We start from the raw sequence: 21,773 nt of genomic DNA on the forward strand, positions 1-21,773 counted from the left end.
TCAGTTACGTATTGTTTCACACAGGTTGGTCATGAGTGTTCCCTCATCGCCATCTGGTTTGGACTAAAGCCCTAGTCACCGACAAAACCATCCCTGCCAAGAATATTAGGACCGTAGCTCCACCACTTCGCGGATATGTTCAAGATCTGTAGGTGTCCAAATAATACAATTCATGCATATCACATCATAAGTCCAGATCCAAGACCACATCTCTATAACAGGTGTGAAAGCTTTATCTTTCACAAATGTCGATGCCAAAAAGCATGTTAATAGGTATACAAAGTTTCATAAATCATTTTAACTCTAATATACAAGCATATTCATAAACATTTTTCATTCAAATATCAAGAGCTTCTATCTAAATCAATATCATAGAAATTTTTCCAAATCGATCAAAGTATCGATTCATATAATAAAAGCATTAAATACTTTGTTGCTGATTCGGATATTCAAATAATATTCCGATAGAATTATACAATCATGTAACGCACTCACAATGTAGGTGATTAAAGACCCCAAAAAGCAGCTGCCCTCAATTAGCTCCCCAAAAAGCGCTTACTCAATCTTATCTAAATTGTTGTCGGTGCCTTTCTGCAAAAGCTTGTCATGATGACAACTACAACATCAAAAATGAAAGGTTTATGAACAAATTTTTAATATCCCATGAAAACATAGACAAGTGAGTGCAAATTCCTCATATGCACCTCCATCAACCGATAATTACAATCATTATTAAATAAGAGAAAGAATCTTCACCAAGTCAAAGGTTCTAAGGAAGTGTGTGAAACATGCAATGACGCATATAGAAGTTTGAAAAATTTATGACATCCTGCACTTTCCCGTAAGCCAAACTTGATGTGTGAACAAATGACCACAAACCGACAAGGCCAGAACTTGGTGAGCCTGTAAGTCCTTGGAATCTGTCTTAAGTAGAAAGATATAACAAACTCACATAAACACGGACACAAACTTTAAGGATACAACATAGGAAAAAGTACATCAATGTCCAAATACAGGATTTAGGGTTCAAAAACAATCAAATACAATAATAATCCAACTATGACACTAAGGGAACACGAATCGCTAACAACCTCGCTAATCAACATGTCAATCTACTACCATTGATATGAAAAAGGATTTTTAAAACAACTTTATAAACTTGACAACCCAGTAAGTAGTCCAAAGAAAAAACAAACTTGGAATCAACAAAATTTGCAAAACTTAATTTTAAATATCGAGAATAATCATAACCCAAACATATATTTTATGAAACTTAAATATAATGAAGAATCAAATAACGCATCATAGATATAGTTCTAAAGTAAAACCATTAATCAAAAATATTGTAACCAGAGAAATACTAAGTTTCAAAATGTAATGTAAAATGCAACAAATTTCCAAATAAGGGTATATATCTCCAAATTCACTCCATATGTCAGAAGTAATTTATTTATTCTCGGTGACCCGAGCTAGAATACCATAGGTCATTTATTTAACTTTGGTAACCCAAGACTAAATAACATAGGTCATTTATTTATCATCGGTGACACGATATTGAATAAACGGTTCATTATTAATTCAACGATGGCCCAAAGTGAAACTATAATCTCATTTTCAAATTCTTGTCAATAAGTCAATGTTTGATCCCCCATTGGCAAGGTTGTGCATAGCTCATCGGGAGACTAATAATAATCACAACTAGATAACTTTAAAGGTAAAATTCAAAACTATACATATCCTCAAAATTTCAAGTCAAAATTTAAAACAACAATAATGCAAAGCTCCTCACATTACAAGATTTATAATTCAAATATTTATAAATAGATAGACAAAAAAATATATATCAAAAATAATTTAAATAATATAAAATGACTCAAAGCTAGAAGTAAATGAATTAATATTTAATTTTCAGCATCAGAAAAATACACAAAATACAAAATAAATAAATAAAAGAGTAAGTAAAACTAGAATTTTACATAATGTTTAAATCCAAAAGTAAAAAAGTAAAGTAAAGAAAGGGAAGGGAAAGGAAAAGAATAGTTAAACACTTATTTGGAATCTTGGATAGTCAAATTTTATGGAGAGAAAGAAAATGAGAGTTGTTTGATAAACCTCGTTTGATTAAAGAATTGAAAAGAAAAAAAAGATATATAATAAGATGACTTACTAATTATACCCTTATTATTAAATTAAAAAATTACTTATTTCTATGTAAACACATGCATTATCAAGTATAGATGTGTGATCTACATCAATAATTAGAGAGAGAGAAAAATCAAAAACACAACATTAAATTGATGCAAGATATGTGGAATTAACATTAAGGATCGAATCAAGAGTTGAAAAATAAGGTGTAAAACTTTTTACATTTTATACAAGATAATTGGTGCTATATGAACTCTTTATTACAATAAAATTATATTGAAAAAAAGTGGAAGAAGAACATTATAAAGTTATGTTTCATGTAACTAATTATAAGAGTATTTAGTAAATAATAAAATTTTTAGAAGGTTTTCACTCCCCTGGCACCTCAAATCTAGGGGCTGAGATTTTGGAGTGATCTTTGGAAAGTCGAGTTAACCCTCCCTCTATTAAATTAAAATATATATATATATCTAAAACAAGGAGAGGGCCTCGTTTTGACCCTTTGTAGCCCTCTTTCCTTTACTTTCCCTCTAAGACCTCAATCCAACATGACATTAATATTTAAAAAGCATACGTTAAAATACAATAGATTATTTATCTGAAAATCTTTGAGCTCTAAAACTCCACCCAACACTAAAACTTGGCCTTCTGGGAAGGTCTTATAAGTTCTCAACTTAAATAAAATTAGCAAAAACACTAACTCTTAAAAAAATCACTAATTAAACCCATACTAAAACTCATTAACTCAAGTGAGCACTAATACAGTAAACAATTTAAACATCTAAAACACATAATAACTACACAATTAAAAGATTACAAGCATGCACTTTACCGGGACAAGTGACAACAGGTTAATATGTTTGGTGTGCATATGTGGATGAAAAAGATTCTGACCACTCATGCACAGTGACAGAGCCAGCTAATTTATTATGTGGGTCAACATATAAATATAATTTTTTACCTATAATATCATATATACATATACAATTATAGTTATAAAAATTCAAATAACATAATAAAACATAAGAAATTTCTTTTAAAAAATTTTATATTTAAAAATTTTTTCAAATAATTGAAAAATTGAAACTCGATCTTTAGAACTTAATCAAATTCTTTAATGTACCTTGAAAGATGAAGAGGAAAAACATTGCTTTCTTTAAGAGTTTAATTTTCTTAATAAAAAAGACTAAAGGTTCTGATGGTGTTTTCATCATATTAGACAAAAATATTAAAAATAGCTAAAAAAATATTGAAAAATGAAGATGATAAAAAGTGATTTTAGTTTTACAATTTCTAAAGTTATTATAAAAACACAAACAAAAACTATAGGTCTTAAAAATACGTTTTTGTGGGATATTGCAAATTTTTATTTAATTACTGAAATAGATAAATTTTTAAAAAATTACATATTTAGGTAAAACGGTACTTTAATTACCGTTTTCGTGTGTTTAAATGGAAAATGGTAACATGGTTACTTTTTCATATGTTTACACTGAAAACGGTAACCATGTTACCGTTTTTTTAGTATTATTTTTATTAAGTACGTAGGGTTGGAGAAAAAAAGAAGAAGAAGAAGAAGGTTCACCAAGACAAGTCCCAAACTCGATGAAAGCTATCTGATATCTAAAAGCCATCTCTTTTGATTACTCTTCTTCTCTAACTCTCTTAAGTCCAACAGAAGTAAAAGATGATGAAGAAGAAGAAGTCCATGCTCTTTGTCTAGCAACAACATGACTTGAAGTTGACACCATTATAGACATTTCTTGAGCCATATGTTCATTACATAAAACCATCTGATGATGATGATGATTAACATGAGCCTTCTCTTCTCCCTTCATCAGCCATGGCCACCACCTTTGAAGCATATAGCAAAAATTAAGAAACCCTACGTACTTAATAAAAAATAATAATAATAATAATAAACTGAAAACGGTAACATGATTACCGTTTTCAGTGTAAAATCATTGAAAACGGTAACCATGTTACCGTTTTCCATTTAAACACACAAGAAACGGTAATTAGAGTACCGTTTTTACCTAAATATGTATATTTACCTATTTCAGTAATTAAATAAAAAATTTGCAATATTTTAAAAAAAACCTTAAAATACATGTGCTTTTTAAATTTTTTTATATTTATATAATAACTCACATGTTTTTTTATAAATAAATTTTTTTCAATATTACATATTGACCCCTAATTGTTTAATGTAATGAGTACATTAATAATTTTTTTCCAAATATATATATATATATATATATGATAAATATTTTTAAAATTTTTGTGGGGTCATTTGACCCCACAATTCTATATGTAGCTCAACCCATGCTCATGCACAAGCACTTGATTACAATAATTACTAATACTCTTAGAAAGCCACACAAGAAAGCCATACTTAAAAAGATAAAACATGACACAATTTAGATATAAGGCTAATAATCAAAATAGAGACACATCATGTTAACCTTGGTAGCTTTAAGGGTTTTACCTTATGCGCTCGGCGGAGGACGGTTTTATGCCGAGGGAGGATGACCGATAAAGCCAAGATAGGTCAAAATCCAAGTCCGAACAAGACGTTAGTCGTCCGGTGGCCAATATGCGGGTTGCGGCCGAATATGATCAAGAATCCCCGCCGAGGGTGCCGAGCGAGGGGTGCGCGGGCATGGTGCTGCGCATTACTGAGAGCTCGCTAGGCAACGCGCAGGCGTGATGCGCTTGGTGATGGGATCGCGACCAAGGGACCGGGATGATCAATTGATCATAGATATTTGGCTAAGTATGGGCCAAAGGAGCCGTATCGGGCTATAGTATCTCGCGGATCGGCCGATATGGGCTTGTACCGCCTGGGTCGACAGATTGGGGGCGGAGCGGGAGCTCTTAGCCGCCTTTTGGGCCAAAGATGACGCGAGGCGCTGCGGGCGCTATCGAGTGTCTTTACCTAGAGGAACGGCCGAGTGCCGGATCGACTACCACGGGCATCGGCACCCTGGGTCGACATGCGAGCGCCACTGCAACTCGAGCGCTCGCCGTAGGGTGATACCGAGAGCCACACGCTGATCGCTGGCGCGATCGGGAGGACCGTGACAAGAGCCATGGAAAGCGTGAAGGTCGGAAGTTATCTTCGCACTCAAGGTATTAATCTTAAATTAAGCATGCCTATGATCTAACTTAGGCATACAACAAAACCATAAGGCAACATGTGTGAGTCTTCAAACACCATCAAATCAAGAATAATAATAGGAATAAAAATCAACAAGCAGCAAAGGAGGTTAGAAAGATAATCACATCTAAGTTGTGGTTTAAACGAATACATGCTTCCAAGGAACGAGGTCATGAAATGAAAGGTAAACAAGTGTCAAAACTACAACTAGGCTCATTAACTAATTAATATACGAATTAGAGCTCTCAAGCATCAAGGATAGCATTCCTACCAAATATTGATAACAGCAACAACATTTAAAGCTCAAATCAAAAAGCCGTAATATTACTTGGAAGAGTTCGAAAGATGATAAGAAGCCTTTTGTCAGCAAGGACATAAGGTGCTTCGCAATAAAGTTTGAAGGTTTTGGATTCCAGAATCCTGACGCTCTCTCTAAGAAAATGGGCAGAAGAAAGGGATTGTTATTGGCTCCCCTGTAAGACGGGCTGAGCAAGAGGATGGCAAGAAGCAACAAGAACATGGTGGCTTCATCACATGTTTGCATGGACTTGCTGAATATTTTTCATCCCTCCAAATCGGAGGGTTTTGGAGGGTTGAATATTTTTTAAGACAAAAATATCTTTACTTAATTTAAATAAGGGAAAATTACTGTTCACCCCTCGTAATTTTCAAAACTTCCCAAAAACCCCCTCCTACTTTTTACACACCACGGACGACCCCTTCCGTTAGTGTTTAACTTCCCTTTTACCCCCTACCGCTCACTTCAAATGGGTCCATGTTGTGAAATCCCATTTTTGGCCCCGAAAATGGTGGGAAAGGAAAGCGCCAAATCACATCATGTTCAACCTTTGAAGGGCTCTTTCGCGTTTCGATAGACAATGCCAAGGAGTTGCATTACATCTTGTTGTTCTCCTCATTATCATACCCGAAATATATAAATCGGGCTTTCTAACGTAAAAATGAAATTGATTTCCATCGGATTGGTCAAGTGCACTTCATCTTCAAACGAGTCGTAGTCGATTTTATTGTCGAGGCGTAGCATGTGCCATTGTCGCCTTCTCGCTTATGGTTGTAAAGTTAGTATTACGACGAGAAGAATAAAGAATTACTGACGTAGTTCATTTCGTCGTAAAGTTCTTCTCGCTTATGGTTATCTATTTGTATATTTTTAAATAATGTTTAACTATTTGCTATTATCCATTTAAATATTTTTACTAATATGTTTAATAATTGTCATATCCGCTTAATACTTCACATCTCCGCTTAACATTATCTTTACATGTATAACTATTCATAAACGTAAATTCTCAAAGTCTCGCAGAAACGGTGATCTTTTTCGCTTGATCCGAATTGTTGGCATGTGGCACGTGGCAGTGGCAAGGTTATGGTATCCCGCAGTGAAGAATTAATGACGGCATTAATTTTATGCACGGTAACATAAATTTCCAACACACGCTCGCTCTCACTCACCAATGTCGGCCACCGCGTGCTTAACTTTTTTTCTGACACGAAGAGTCACCGCTCGTGGACTTCACACCATAAATAACCGTGAAGAACCCTCCCCTATGGACAACCACCCCTCGCCGTCCCTCATCATCCTCCTCCTCCTCCTCCTCCTCTTCCTCCTCTTCCCATGGACAACCACTCTATCTCGAAAGGATGTTTCGTGAGCCTTCTTCCTTATCTCGAGAATCACTAGCCGTAATCACCGAACTAGTTAAACTATCTTTTCTCGCCTGCCGAAATCCTCTTATAATTGCCTCGAATGCGCAGGATTCTCCAAAATGTGGATGACTGGGAAAGCAATTAAGAGAGCATTTTCGCCTTGGGTAAGAAAAGAAAGTTTTCACGTATCGCGTGATTGCGGAGGATTCTCTAGAGGAGGGAGATCATGAAACATCCTTTAAGACGGGGCTGACATTTACCACTTGAGACTTTCTCGTTAACGCTTAAGAAAAATGACGCCGCTGTACAAACTCGTTACGCTCGTGTTTAACCATCGTGATCGCCGCTTAAGTCCTACCACGACACATTGATTAATAGTCGCTTTTCATGAATGTGTGTTGTTTAACCTTTTTTTAATGTTGTACGCTTTGCGTGTTCAAGTTGATGCGCTTTGTTATGCAACCACCGTGAGCATTCGAACTGTATGCACACTTGTTTCGCTATACGAGGGTCGAGTCGTGAGTGTCCAAAGTCCGAGCGGACGTCAGTAAATGTTGTAAATGTTGTAAATCTTGTAAATGTTGTAAATGTTGTAAATCTTTTATAAATAAAACGAAACAATCGATTTTGATCGTGAACTTCGAAATTTAAACAGAGACCTAGTAAAAACAATGTGGGAAACAAAAAAACGCCATTGTAAACAATAGAAAAAGTTAAACAATACTCAAGTTACTCTTTAAACAATGACAACGGTGTTTAAGAAAAATACGTAAATATGTTTAAACAAAGGACCTGTGAGGTACCCATCTAGCAACGCGATGTCAGCTGAAAAGCATTCAATTTAAACAATAACATATTATTTACATGATATAGACTTTAGTTAAACAAGCTAACCGTTATTTTAAACACTATATGTATCCTGCTTAAACATAAAAAGCTTGACGCTATACAGTAGACTCATGTTGAGTCGAGAACTTTCATCTCGAACGACGACAACATGTCTTCCTCGCGACAATGACATATATTTCCTTTTTGCCCTTGGGATGGAGGGAAAAAATACCGCCCAATCACATCACGCCTAGTCTAACCTCTATGCATACAACTCGCACTTTTTTTGTTTGCGCTCGATCGCCGCTTGTTCTTTACATCTTCTACTTCTTCTTCGTCGCCTTCGCTTTTGTTCTTCATTTCATTTGGTTTGTACGATTTGGTTTTCGAATCGATATATTATGGAGAGTTTTTGTGGTATTGCTAGATTCAACTGGGGAGGGAAGAGTGCTAATGTTCACGGCTCGCACTTCGGGAATTGGTGTTAGCTTAGATATGCGAGCGATGGGGTCTCAAGTTTCTCTTGTCGTATAAGTTCATCACACCGTATGGATATAAAAACGGTTTGCCCTAATAGAAAAACGATGTCGACTTCCAAATGGATGTGTCACTTCCACTCCATCTTCAAATGTGTCAGAAGTTGATCTTGTCGTCGAGACGTAAAATGTGCCATTGCGTAATCCTAATGAAAAACGAGGTTTACTCGTCAGAAGTTCCTTTTTCTTTTAATTATTCCAAATTGTCTGGGTCATTATTGTTTAAATACGTCCGCATCAACGGTTAACATATTGTACTAGTCCTTTACGTTATTAGTTAATTGTTTAAGTATTTAATTTAACGCTTAACTATTGTCATTATCGCTAAACATTATATTCTCCGCTTAACATATTGATCTTTTCATTCGATCAAGTGTTGGCGTGAATTCGCATTCTCGCGAGTGCTCCCATTCATCCCCATGGCGACTCCCCGACGCGTGGGATGTCTTCCTTCCTCGCCGATCATTCTCAAGTGTTGTCGCTGGATATTGGTCAACGCTTTTGACGGTGTCGAACATTTCGTGGATGTACTCAAATCATGCAATCAAAAGGAATTTTTGACTTCAAATTCATAAAGAACGAAAAACATCGGCGATCGTGGAATGCGCCGATGGTTGTCGCTGGCGCCTTCATGCATCAAAAAGAGTATAACAAAAATACTTTCGTAATCAAGACAATCAACCTCGCTCACACACTTGCGGGTGGTGGCATAGGTTCAAGGCCACATCCGAAAAGCGCCCAAAAAATGGGTTAGCGCACGAGTGATTCGAAGCTCAAGGACCGGCCCCTCGTACAAGGCCATCGACATTCGTAGCGACATGTTATGGGAACATGGTGTCCACATACCATACAAGCAGTGCTTGGTTGGGAAAAGAGCATGCCCGGGTGGTCCTCGACTGGCAGTGACATCTCCGCCATGATCGCTTGCTTTGGTATGTGGATAAGGCGGTCGAGACAACCTGCAGCTGCTAGCGATCGTGGAGAGAGACGCTGATCGCTTTTAAACGTGCATTCTTTCTTTCGTAGCGTGTATTGCAGGGATTCAAGAGGGCTTCGCAGTCAGTCACTGCTTCTCGATGGTACCCACCTCCTTGAAAAATATCGGGGTACACTCACCGAGTGCCACAGGAAAAGATGGTAACAATGGTTTTTTTCCACGCCGCCTTCTGTATAGTCGACAACCCAGACCGACGCCAATTGGACTTGGTTCATATCTAAGTTGGGCGATGCCTTATACGAGGGTGGAGATTATCATGAGATAATTACCTTCGTGGTCGGACAGTCCAAGGGCCTTGTGAGCGAATTGCGTAGAGTCTTCCTTCTTCGCCATTACGCGCATCGCCTTCGACATTTGGAGGCCAATTTTATGAAAAGCCAATGTCGACTTGGGAAGGCATTGAGGGAGGAGTGCCGGTCTCATATGCTTTCCGCGATTGCGCGGGCATCCACGGCCAAAGATTTCGATGATACCGTGAATGAACCGCAGGCCATATCACCCAAGCTCATCAACGGGTTGATTAATAAATCGGATACGCACATTGGTCGAATTATCCGCTCGGAGGTGATCGCTGGGGTGAGATGTATTCGAACGTCGCGAGTCGCTCAATGCTTGATCAAGGAAGCTCGTCATTTACCTGCTGACTGAAAAATGGTCGACTCCATAAGGTCTCGCGAATGTTGATTTACACTTAACATTTAGTATTACCCTTTAAACATTCTCAATCTTTGTTTAATTACACTTTTTCTCGACTTTTAAATATTAATCATTTCGCTTATTTAATTACAATAATGTTTAAACATGTTGACGTAATTATTTAACCATCACCGCCTTTTGTTTAACCTTATTTGCGCAGTTCAAGTTGATGCGCATGTTATGTAACCGCGTGAGCAAGCGACCAAATGGGAGACCCACTTACGCCCGCATATACATTCGAGTTAGAGATCATTGTTGAGGATGACCGAAATCTTCATGTTGGTCGCTGTGTCGACGATCGCTACGGCTGATCGACCAATGCAAAGAATCTCGTGGATCTCGCCATCGAACTTGTTCATGTCGAAGGTGGCAAGTTTATGGTATCCCTTGCAAACATGATTGCGCAGCAATAATGCGCATGCACACCAACGTATATCGATTTATTAGCGGTACTTCACCGCCGACAATTACAAACCGGCATACAAGGAAGCTATATTCCCTCATACCCGACGTATGACAGCCTTCGACGGAAATCGTGAGCTTTCGCTATGCATCACCGTGACTAGAAGGCAGCTCGGGCGGCCTAGACGAAAGAGGATCGAGTCGCAGCGTTTGATGTCCGCGAGTTACATTGCACTACCGCCAAGGATCCGGCCACAATCGACGATCTTGTAATGAAACTGCCGCCGACTAGGCATTGTTAATAAACCGACGATGATAGGGAAACATTGTGTATTTACAATCTAATTGAATGTATTTACACGGAGACATTGTTATTTTTAAACGGATACATCGTAATTTGAAATATTTCAACCGATGTTTAAACGATATATGGTATATTTAAACAATGAAACGGAAATGTACACAACTACAACGTAAATTAAACAAATGAAATGAAACTCGAATGAAATTTAACCTCGCTTTTACAATTGAAAAACAAACAAAAATTTACATTGAGATATACAAGTCATGTTCTTCAAAAACAAAAAACAATGAATTGAATTGTGTATTGATGGGCAACTTTCCATATTTAGTTAAACAATAAGTGCATTCATTTAAACAGAGAAAGTGTTATTTTTAAACGGGTACACCGTAATTTGAAATATTTAAAACTCGATGTTTAAAACGATATATACTATATTTAAACAATGAAAGTGAAATGTACACAATTACAACGTAAATTAAACAATGAAATAAAACCGAATGGAATTTTAACCCGCTTTTACAATTCAAAACAAACAAAAAATTTACATTAAGATATATAAGTCATGTTCTTCGAACACGAAAACAATGAATTGAATTTGTCCGATTTACATTTGAAAACAAAATTGACAATGATATACAAGACATGTTATTCAAAAATGTAATTTAACCTCGCTAGTGACGACCCCCTTTGTCATGGGACGCTACCGCCTCCCTCCTTAAGTATGCGGGTAACATACCGTAATCCGAGGTAAGGAACGCCCGTCTGCAGTAGTCGTGAATTTCTCACCCCACGAATTGCTCGATAAACCGCATGACGTACGACGGCGCAATCGACGCTTCCTTGTTTTTGGCGCGGGGTTTCGTGGTCGTGCACGAGCGGGTACTTTTGTCGTCGCCGACTCGCTTAACTCCATATCGACACAAAGGTCGAATAGATTCCTACTGCCGAGATATGCAAGTCGAGATTAGAATACCGATTTAAATACCAAACAGATATTAATCGGACATAATTAAAGAACTTACCATGTCCAACGCTGTCCCTTATCGCATTCCCGACATGAAGAATAATGCCTCAGATTCTTGTTTATCATTGTCCGTGACGACGACATGGAAGTGGCCATTCATGATTATCGGGAGGACGACAATTTGAACTTCATGCAGTCTGACAGAAGATCCCCGATCATAGCCATAATTGTGTCATGTGCGTCGTCCCCGCTTTTGACATAAACAAAGTAAGCGGTCCGATGATGGAGGCGCTTTGTAAGGATATGGCTCTTTGCTCACCGACTTTTGTATTATGCATACGAAAAGCGCCCATCACATCATCACCGACCATCTCTTCCCCTCAAGCAACAGGTATAACCTCGTCACAGTGGTGCTAATACATGTCATTCTTCCACACCCATAAAGGGCTCGAGGTTAAACGATAATGTATATTAGAAGACCATATTGTAAATATTTAAATGATATTATCAATTGTTACATGATATTATATATAATTAAACGGTAAGGCTAAAAACTTAAATGATAACATAATGGTATTAAACACTATTAGGTAATAGTTAAACACTATAAGAAACCCTTTAAACAATATCATAAAAACGTTACACTTACCTGCGTCCCATAGAGCAGCTGAGGAAGATCCTCATCAACTCCTCGTCAGATGTTGTTAAGACGACTCGTAGCCAACCCATTTCTTCTTCTTCGAATAAAAGCTTTCCGAGCCGCTCCCGTCCAATTTTTGATTGGCCTCGATCATCTCTCTCGTTGCTCGGTCGGGTCTTCATCACGATCTTCCTTCGATGCGCGGGACGATGGCGACGAAAGATCAACCCTGCATACACATCCTTACATTGTTGTTCTTGTTGTGGGATTGTGTCCGGCTTCGACGCGGGACGACGGCGACGGCGATCAACCGCGTACACTTCCTTACATGGTTCTTGTTGTGGTGGGATTGTGTCCTCGCTTGGGTCATGCTGTATCGTCGGGCCACGGCCACGCGAACGGATTCGACGATCTTCTCAACCGCGGGCCATGACAACAAAGATCATCGGGAGACACACCCTTAACTTGTTTCTCGACCTTCGTGGATTGTGTCCATCTGACGCCGCAATCTCGCAGCCCGGGCCCACCGGGCTCGACGATTTCATCGAGAAGAGAGTCAACGACCTTCTCAACCGCGGCAACGGCCACATCATCTACGATGTCCTCCACCGTCATGGTCATGTCATCAACGGCGACAGACTCAAGAATGACGATCACCACCGATAGTGTTGCTATTGTTTCATCGTCACCGCATGCGGAGACAGAGGCGATTGTTCTCCTCTTTTTCGCAAGTCTCTTCGAATGTGGCCGCTTTGGAAACGACCTTCCCGATGATGTCGCCGCTCGCCAAATTCCGACGCCTGCTCGTCCCCGGGTGCTTCAGCTTCTCGAGGATGGCGCGACGGTCGCAGAACGTCCCTTCCAGCCGCCCACACGAAAGGCGATGCCGAGGAAACTCGGTCATCAATATCTCGCATGCTCGCATAGAGAGTTAAGGGTGACATCTTCGCCCAATGTCACCGCTGGGGCCGCCACGGCCGGAGGGGCCGCCATGGTCGGGGACCGCCGTGTCGTGGTAGGGGGTTGTTGCAATCGCCGGGTAGGGGAGGGCTTCTCCGGCCGAGGAATGCGTGGCGCGTGGTGGGTCGGAAGTAGGAGAACGGGCGCCCGCCAGCAAGCACGATAGAGGTCGCCTCTCATCCCGCCTTCGAGCAAGTGGTTCCGGAGCAATGGCATCCATCCGCTCGGGTTGGCGCTAACAAATATTTCTTCTTCAAAGATTCACGGAACCAACTCAGAAACTAACATATGTAAACCAAACAATTTCAAACTGAGATCATTCATTTTAAACTATAAAAACTATATATTTAAACGTTATAGAATATAATTAAACGGAGAACAAAAATATTTAAACGGTTATGAATAATAGTTAAACGGTAAAATACTAAAGTTAAACGCTAAAATAAAATGTTTAAACATTAAAGACTTATGTTAGACATCTGTCCATGATTTATTACCTCTTTTTCCATCGAGCGACTGACAAGCTCGCTTTCACCGTCGCTTGCTTCCTGTAGTACTTTCACCGTAGCACAAAGATCCTTGGGATCTTCCCGAACGGACTTTCTTCCCCGCTCCGGCCACCAGAAACCAGACGTTAAGCGCGACCGAGCAACCCCTTAATGTACCCTCGTTGGTCTTCTTCCGCAGCATCTATCTTGCACTCGGGCCAGCGCCAGCTGGAATATCCTCCATAAGCCACTTGTAGGCCGCTCGCGCCCTACGCCAGATCGCCTCCATGGCCGGTAGATCATCGACGTAATCAACGATCCAGCTCGAACCGAGCATGATGTATTTGGGAAGAGGACTCGTCCCCCTACGAGGTACACCATCGAGTTTGACAAAAATTATCTTCTTCTCCCTCCGTCGAACAAGTTGCACCGGAGTGCTCTTGATGGAGTCTCGTGTCTCTCGTAGGTCTTTGATAGATACCGCCCTTCGAACGCCGACCGGTTTTTCTTCTTCTCGAAAGACCACCGCGCCGCCATCGCAACGCAGACTCAAGAACGAGGGCCACATCTTGAGGTCTCGAAACTCAGCAGCTTTTCCCGATCCTCGAATTTATTGGTGCGACCATCGTCACTTTGCAAAAGAGAATCAAGAAGGGCCCTCTGGTATATGGCTTCCACCAATGTAACGCCGCAAACGGTGTCCTTCGAATAATCTCCCCAAAGTGTCGAGGGGTCATGTTAACTTTCAATTCGCCTAAGGTCTCCACAACCGGTATCAAATAGCAACGCCCATTAACTAGGTCGACCGCCATAATCACAAGCCTCGCAGATTGATACAAAAAGTTTAAGCTGAAATATAAGGTTTTAAACGTAGAACTCTCGCTTATTAAACAGAGATATAAAATGTTAAACAGAGACCCATTTTGTTAAACAGAGACGATAATACTTAAACAGAGACAACAAATGTTAAATCAGAACATCTCATTTCTTAAACGTCAACCCTCATTTGTAAAACCGCAACCATATCAAACGAAACGGAAATGTACATTATAAATATTACACAAATCATAACAATCAGTAAAAACTATTTCGATAGTGTATACATACGAAAATGCAAAACAAAAACAAAACCCTAGCCGAGAAATCTCCTCACAGACTAACAAAACCCCACTGAGAAATCCCCTCAGACTTTCAATATCTTCCAACAAAAACAGGAGCACAAAACAAAACCGAAAAAAATCTTTCTTTAGTAATGTAACGCTTAACATAAAACCATACTCAATACCTTAGATTGCAGAACCGATGAAATGCCAACTAGTTCGCTGGGGACTTCTCCTTCGAGATACCGTGGAAAGGGAAAAAGTCGATGAAATGCCAATTACAGAGGCTTCACGCGTAGAGACAACTTCGAGACAGCTTTCGAAATGGAAAAAGTCAAGACGTGAGTCGAGAAAAAGCAATTAAACGGCTCCAATAAATTGCCTCTCTGGGGTTACCCTACGGAAAACCCCCACTTCCTCTCAAATCGCCGAGATGGTCAGCAGCCCACGACTCCCCATGCAAGGGCATTTTCGTCCCAAAAAAATTTGAAACTCACTCCGCTCACATCCGTTCATGTGGGTTTGGGGGTTTGAAAAACATAGACTTTTAAAAAGGAGGGGGTTTTTGGGGATTGCAAAAACTAACGGGGTGTTTTTGGCAATTTTACAAACTTAAAGGGTTTTTTTGGCAATTTCCACTTTAAATAATTACATCCATGTCCTATAGAAAAGTTTAAGTTTTGATTTTGAATTTGAATAGTTTTTTTTTTGCAAATTTAATTTACAAAAATAATATTATAGGTGTAAAATTAGCATAAAATACTATTTATAACTTAAAAGGCATTTTAGTAATATTAATTTAAAACCTTAACTTTTATTACCTCCAATCCAAATACTGGAAAGTAGGTTTGATAACCTTCATTCACCTTACCTTCGATCCAAACAAGGTATAGCATAAAACCTTCTTTTACCTTCTTTTATCCTACTCTACCCTACTTTATAAAACCCTCCTTCACCTCATCCTAGGGCTGTAAACGAGCCGAGCCGAGCCGAGTATCACCAGGCTCGAGCTCGGCTCGAATACATTATTCGAAGGCTCGAGCTCGGCTCGAGCTCGTTCGAGCCATTTTTTTTGTGCTCGAGCTCGGCTCGCTAAAAATCTCAAGTAGCTCGAGCTCGGCTAGTTTAAGCTCGAGTTAGGATAATATATGTATAATGTAAGCAATTTAATATAGTTATATAATTATATATTTTTATAATTAATATATAAATAAATTTAATATTATATATATAAGCTCGTTTAGGCTCGTGAGCCTCAAGAGCTGAGTATGTTTGGGCTCGAGCTCAGCTCGATAACATAAACGAGAAGCTCGAGCTCGGCTCAGCTCGGCTCGTGAAAAATCGAATCCAATTCAAACATTGACCAAGCTGATTTCGAGTAAGCCTTTAATGATTCGAATTCCATTCTCATGACAGCTATTTGGAGTGCATCACAACCAAGTTGTTGAGGCGATGTCATTGAATGATTGTGCTCCAAAATAAGTTTTAAGACACCCCGCTTGTGATGTTCACAAGCAATAGCCACAACAAACCCTAAAAGCTAAAAAAACATTCCACCTTTTCAAGCGGCAGTAGCCAGAACGACATTATTTTAACTGTTTTCCAATGAATTGTCAAGAAAAAACTCTGACCCCAAAAACAATCAATGATTCACAAGCGCATCCATTCATTCAAAAACTCGCAACAAACAGTCTTAAGAAGCAGAAACCAATCCAAACCAAATTCTAGCATTCCAACTCATCACGAGAAACCCTAAAAGGCTCCAAACTCAAAATAGAGTGAGATCAAAAAATAGAGTGAGATCAAACCAATCACTTGCCGCGCATTTCAATCAATAGCAAATGGGGATTGGACCTCTCTTAATTCACTTTATTGATAGCTTCTTTTTTTTTCCTTTTCTTGGAGCTTGTGCAAAGATATATTTTATTTTTGTAGTATTTATAAATTTTATATTTTGAATATTAATTCTGTTTCTAAAAAGAAAATTTTAGCTTTTTATCGTTATGCTACTTATATTTTTTTTTCTTTTTCTCTCTTAAATATTGGATTATATCAAGGAGTAATTAAAATATGAATAATAAATTTTGAAAAGGCAAATTTCTTTTAGAAATAATCTAAAGAAGATAAATAGTCATATAAGACATGAAAAACTTTCAAAAACTTATCTCAAAGAATTTTCAGAAATTTTTAAAGTAATAAAATGAGTTTTGAAAAATAAAATCAAAATAATTGTGTTAGAGAAAGATTTCTACATGTACATGAGACACATAACCTTTTAGATTGTTATATACAGTAGGATCATCCCTTCATAGACACTTAATTTTAAAAAAATACACCCTTAATTAATTATAAAACATATACACTTCACAATAAAGTTTACAAAAACACAATAAACAAAAACAGAAAATAAAATTCACACGGGAACATACCAGAACATATGCCTTTGGTGATTGTTTTTATGTTTCTCTTTATTCTTCATACTAGCAAATAAAAAAACATTCCTTCATTTAAACTTCTTTTGCTTCAATTTCCTCCCCATCCAAACACACCCCTAAAATAAGAATTGGTAGGAAACAGTGTGCCCTAATCAACTTCAACGTAGAGAAGATGAAATGGGAGAAATGGGAATCAAGATGAGCTTTACTTTGAGCACCTGAAAAGATTGCCTAAAATGCAAAGTTGGTAGGACAAACAGTTCAAAAGAACAGATACTATATTATTGATTGAACCCTAAGATGAACAACACAAAAATATCATTAAAACAAAATAAAATTGTCCTGGTTGCAGTAACTGGGTTTTCTCATTCAAAAATTAACACCATTTCATCCAAATGCAGATGGAAACCATTCAAAACCATCCACACAGGGATCTAAAAATTCCCCACAGTCAAGCTTCAACAGCATCTTCTCTTCTACTTCTGATCCAATGCGTAATTGGAGGAAAATGCATTACGTGTGTGACATTCAGTTTCTGTTTCACCTGCATGCACGAAATAAGAAACATCTAGCTGAAGTGAGGCACAATCTAAAAGCAACATTATCTCTTGAAACACACTCATGACGCCAGCGTCTAAGTTTGCATGGAGATGAGAAGGAATTATGGCCCTCAATCAAGAAGAAGAGCCAAACACCATTTTCCACTCCTATTTGCGTAATCCCTCTTGGCGTGGATTAAGAGACCTTATTTTGGAATAAGCTAATACTCTTATACTCCTATTCTACTTGAACTGAACACCACGGAGGAATCAAGAAGAACAAATCAACCAGCCCGTACCTAATTCTTAATTTCCACCTTAGTGTGCATCCAAAAAAAGCATGTGTACATATGTATGAGTGTTTCTTCAGTGAGAAAGTACTTGCCTGGTGTCAACACAGACATCTTTCCCATATAAAAAGTGAGCTACGGCAGGCTGCGGTTGAGCAAGCCCTGAAATGATACGTAAAGATCCTTGCAATCTGTACCAAAAATCTCTTCTGCTTTTCTCAAAGTTTCCTACAGGACAACGGCATTTTAAAGGTAATCTAAAATTAAGCAAGAGATTAAACATTGGGAAGTATCAGGAAAAGAAAAACAGTATACCTCTCGGGACTGCTTGTGAGCATTAAGCTCCTTGATGTTAGCCAAGAATGCTCCAAATTGTTCATATGAGAGCCGACTCCTGAAATCCACCGATGTTTGAGAGAGTTAAAAAGAATGAAAAAGCATAACATGATCTGGCACCAAATATACAGGAAGCATGCAGGCACAAACCTAGCTTGGCGGAAGAACTCCTTTCCATCTATACGAGGTGTTCGGCCTAAAACACATGTAAACACAAATAGCCATCATTTAATAATACAAAACAGGTGCCATATTAAGCTGCAACCCATTGATAATAAGAACTGTCTTGAACAATGACCTGGTAAAGAGCGCCCACGAGGAGGAGAACTAGCTGCAGATGACCGCTCGCTCTGTGGGTACCATGGTGTCAATGCAGTGTGCCCATCATATCGTGGTTTTGTAGGTGATGTAACACCTGATGTCATTTTTGGTGAACCTGCAGTAGAATATGTTCTTGGAGATGCACCAGAGGATGTTATCTTTGGTGTAGCTGACGGGGTCAGACGAGGAGTGATGTATGGACTGATTGAAGATTTCTGAGTGACAAGTCTCGATCCTGCAATTACTACAATGGGTTAAAATCCAGAATCCAAATTCATATTGCTGAAGAGAATATAGAAAATAGAATGATGTATTATACCATCTTGATTCATGCTCCCCATATCTGTAGATCCACTAACAACGTCTGATGAAGCACGACCAATGGAACACTCATCTACAATATTAACAAGAGAGGAGAGGGAAAGCCAATGAGACTTAGGGAAAAAGATAAACCACAAAAGGAAGAATTCCATATATTCTTGATAGTACCTTTCCAAGGGTCTTTAGGAATTGACTGATCATAAGTCTGAATATCAATTGTTTCTGCTAGCTGCAACAAGGTACAAGAATAAAATAGGGAAAGCATTAGGTAACAAACCAACGACTTTTGTGTTCCAATGGGTATTAAAAAGAGACACCATGAAAATACTTTGTTAAACTTACAGATGGGTTATCTTCATTCAGTGATTGCATCAAATGTCTTTTAAATGTCTCCAACTGTCAAAAAAAAATTTAAAGAAAAAAAAAAAGTTTTTCTCGGTTAACAAGGGATATTTATAGACTGCATACTGAGCACCAATCAAAGAGAGATTAAACAAAGGGAAACATATAATCACATGTGTAATATCATGAACAAAAGTCATGCATGGTCTATTCAAAAACAAAAAAAAAAAAAGGAAAGTAAAGAAAAGTTATACATACTACATTAACAAAGGAACAAGGAGCATGCCATTTCTTTATAACCAAAAAAAAAAGAAAATTGAAAAGTTGTGATGAACTGAATTGATGATTCAGCCCCTCCTTGCATGATCAAGAGTACCAATTATCTAAGATATTGCATGCAATTGAACACTTTCAGCTTCCAGATGCTTTTCACAATCAATGAACACACTTAGGGCTTTGGATCAAGTGGATGGAAGATGGTAACTGGGTCTCATTAAGCATATGCAATTTTAGTTCATAATCAAAATGATTACATTTCTTATTGTGTAAAGATCAGATAGCAGATGACCAAACAGGAAAGTTAATCCCAGTTCTGACTTTGCAGAACAAGCAAGAATAAATAACAGATCCAGCTATCAATTGCTTTTTAAAGATTCTAGGCAGACAAGAAAAGGCTCACTATTCATAATTGGAATATACCTCAAGAAAAACATTTAGAAGCAGATTTCCCACGAGCTTCTTGAATCTCCTTTTACATTTCCTACAATTTCAGATTTATAATCTAATATCCAGCTTCAAACACTAAATCTCTCTTGGAAACCCATCCTGAGGTTCACAGAAATTAGCCAAACAATTCAACCATTTGCCAGCGTCTGATATATGACCCAATTCAATCAAAATTTCAAGAATACTACAATTTAGGCTTGCAAAATTGATTACAGAGAAGAGGTAACATGTAGCCAGATTTTATGATACCAATGGATTCACCCAACAGAAACAGAAAGAATAAATCATACAAAATCAGAACCATAATTGAACACATGAAATCAGAATTCATTCAAAATTCTTGCTCATCATCACTTCTTCATTCTTCTCTAAGAAATCCACAAAGCTGGCTAGATTGACTACGAAATGGAATAACATTCAACCACTTCTTCCCCCCAAAATCATCAGCATAAACATGCAAACTATAGATTAAGTATAAAACATAAAATAAATAGAATATCACAGCACCTTCGCCAAATCTCTTGCCAATTTCTTCGAAGTCAGAGCTAGTGAATCCCGCTCCTTGGACAGCTTAATCTTCAGAAACACAAAACCAAGAACAAAAATCAGAATATCAATCAACGAAAAAACACGAAAAAGAGATCAAATAAGCATCACACATTCTCTTCGAGAACGGACTGGAGCCGAGCATCGGCATCCTGAAAAACGTGCTCGAGATGCGAGAGCCTATCCTGGAGCTCAGCAATGGAGCGATCCTTCTCAGCGACCTTCTGGCGAAGCCTTCCAGTCTCCGACTCAAGCCTCGAGACTCGGGACGCGATGGCCATTGACGTGATCTTGCGGGCGAGGTCAAGTTGCTCGTAGGGGTCGGTGGGGATCACGGAGAGGATTTCGTCGGGGAGGTGGAAGTCGGCACCACCTCCGGCATTGCCGTAGCTCCCGGCGCCGGCCATCTCCGGGGATCGAGGAGGATGCCGAGGACGAGGGTTTTGCGGAGAAAATTAGGGGGATGTGAAATGCACTCTGGGATTAGGAAGGGAGGCGTAGAGTTATGAAAAATGGGGGTGAGGATAACTGGGACGCACTGAAAAGCGTGTAGAATGAAATTTGAATGTTTTTGAAATGGCTCCCTCTTGTTTTTGCTTTTAGCCCCCTTCTGTTTTGCTTATTTATAATGACAAAAAACTTTGATTTGAAGTTGTTGTTTGTTCTTATTATTATTATTATTATTATTATTATTATTATTATTATTATTATTATTATTATTATTATTATATTGTTTTTCTTTTTACATGATTTTTAAAAAATTTCATAGTTTTATATTCCTGATTAAAATGCTTAGATGATAAAAATTTACTAAGACTTGTCATGTTATTTCTATCCCTGGTATTCTAAAAGCCTGACACATGGCATGATGTGGATTTAGTTTTTCTTTTTCTTTTCCTTTTTTTTTTTAAGGATCTAAATTAATCACTCTCTCTGTCTCACTTATTAAAAAAAAAATCTACATACAAAGTTAAAAAATTTCTCAACCAAATGAGGGTAAGAATTTATTATTAAATTTTATTAAGGGCTACA

General features: G+C 38.3%; 1 protein-coding gene across 1 annotated transcript; it reads right to left on the reverse strand.

Annotated features, from left to right (window-relative positions):
- Positions 1-17,621: 17,621 nt before the first annotated feature.
- On the reverse strand, positions 17,622-21,268 carry LOC120278169 (uncharacterized protein At4g15545-like). The gene is made up of 10 exons (XM_039285095.1): positions 20,855-21,268; positions 20,703-20,771; positions 19,470-19,523; positions 19,296-19,356; positions 19,126-19,200; positions 18,784-19,041; positions 18,636-18,681; positions 18,465-18,543; positions 18,245-18,377; positions 17,622-17,864 (listed from the first exon to the last, which is right to left on the reverse strand). The coding sequence occupies exons 1-9, from the start codon at positions 21,146-21,148 to the stop codon at positions 18,285-18,287; spliced, it is 1,029 nt and encodes a 342-aa protein (XP_039141029.1). The 5' UTR covers positions 21,149-21,268; the 3' UTR covers positions 17,622-17,864; positions 18,245-18,284.
- Positions 21,269-21,773: the final 505 nt, after the last annotated feature.

The sequence above is a fragment of the Dioscorea cayenensis genome, chromosome 15, assembly GCF_009730915.1.
Source record: "Dioscorea cayenensis subsp. rotundata cultivar TDr96_F1 chromosome 15, TDr96_F1_v2_PseudoChromosome.rev07_lg8_w22 25.fasta, whole genome shotgun sequence".
Taxonomy (NCBI): Eukaryota; Viridiplantae; Streptophyta; class Magnoliopsida; order Dioscoreales; family Dioscoreaceae; genus Dioscorea; species Dioscorea cayenensis.

Excerpts from the sequence above, each read along its gene's own strand:
- LOC120278169 (XM_039285095.1), bottom strand. The coding sequence starts at position 21,148 with ATGGCCGGCGCCGGGAGCTACGGCAATGCCGGAGGTGGTGCCGACTTC. Across the intron at positions 20,772-20,854 it reads AGTCCGTTCTCGAAGAGAAT|ATTAAGCTGTCCAAGGAGCG; the intron begins GTGTGATGCTTA and ends GTGTTTCTGAAG. Across the intron at positions 18,682-18,783 it reads TCGTGGGCGCTCTTTACCAG|GCCGAACACCTCGTATAGAT; the intron begins GTCATTGTTCAA and ends CATGTGTTTTAG.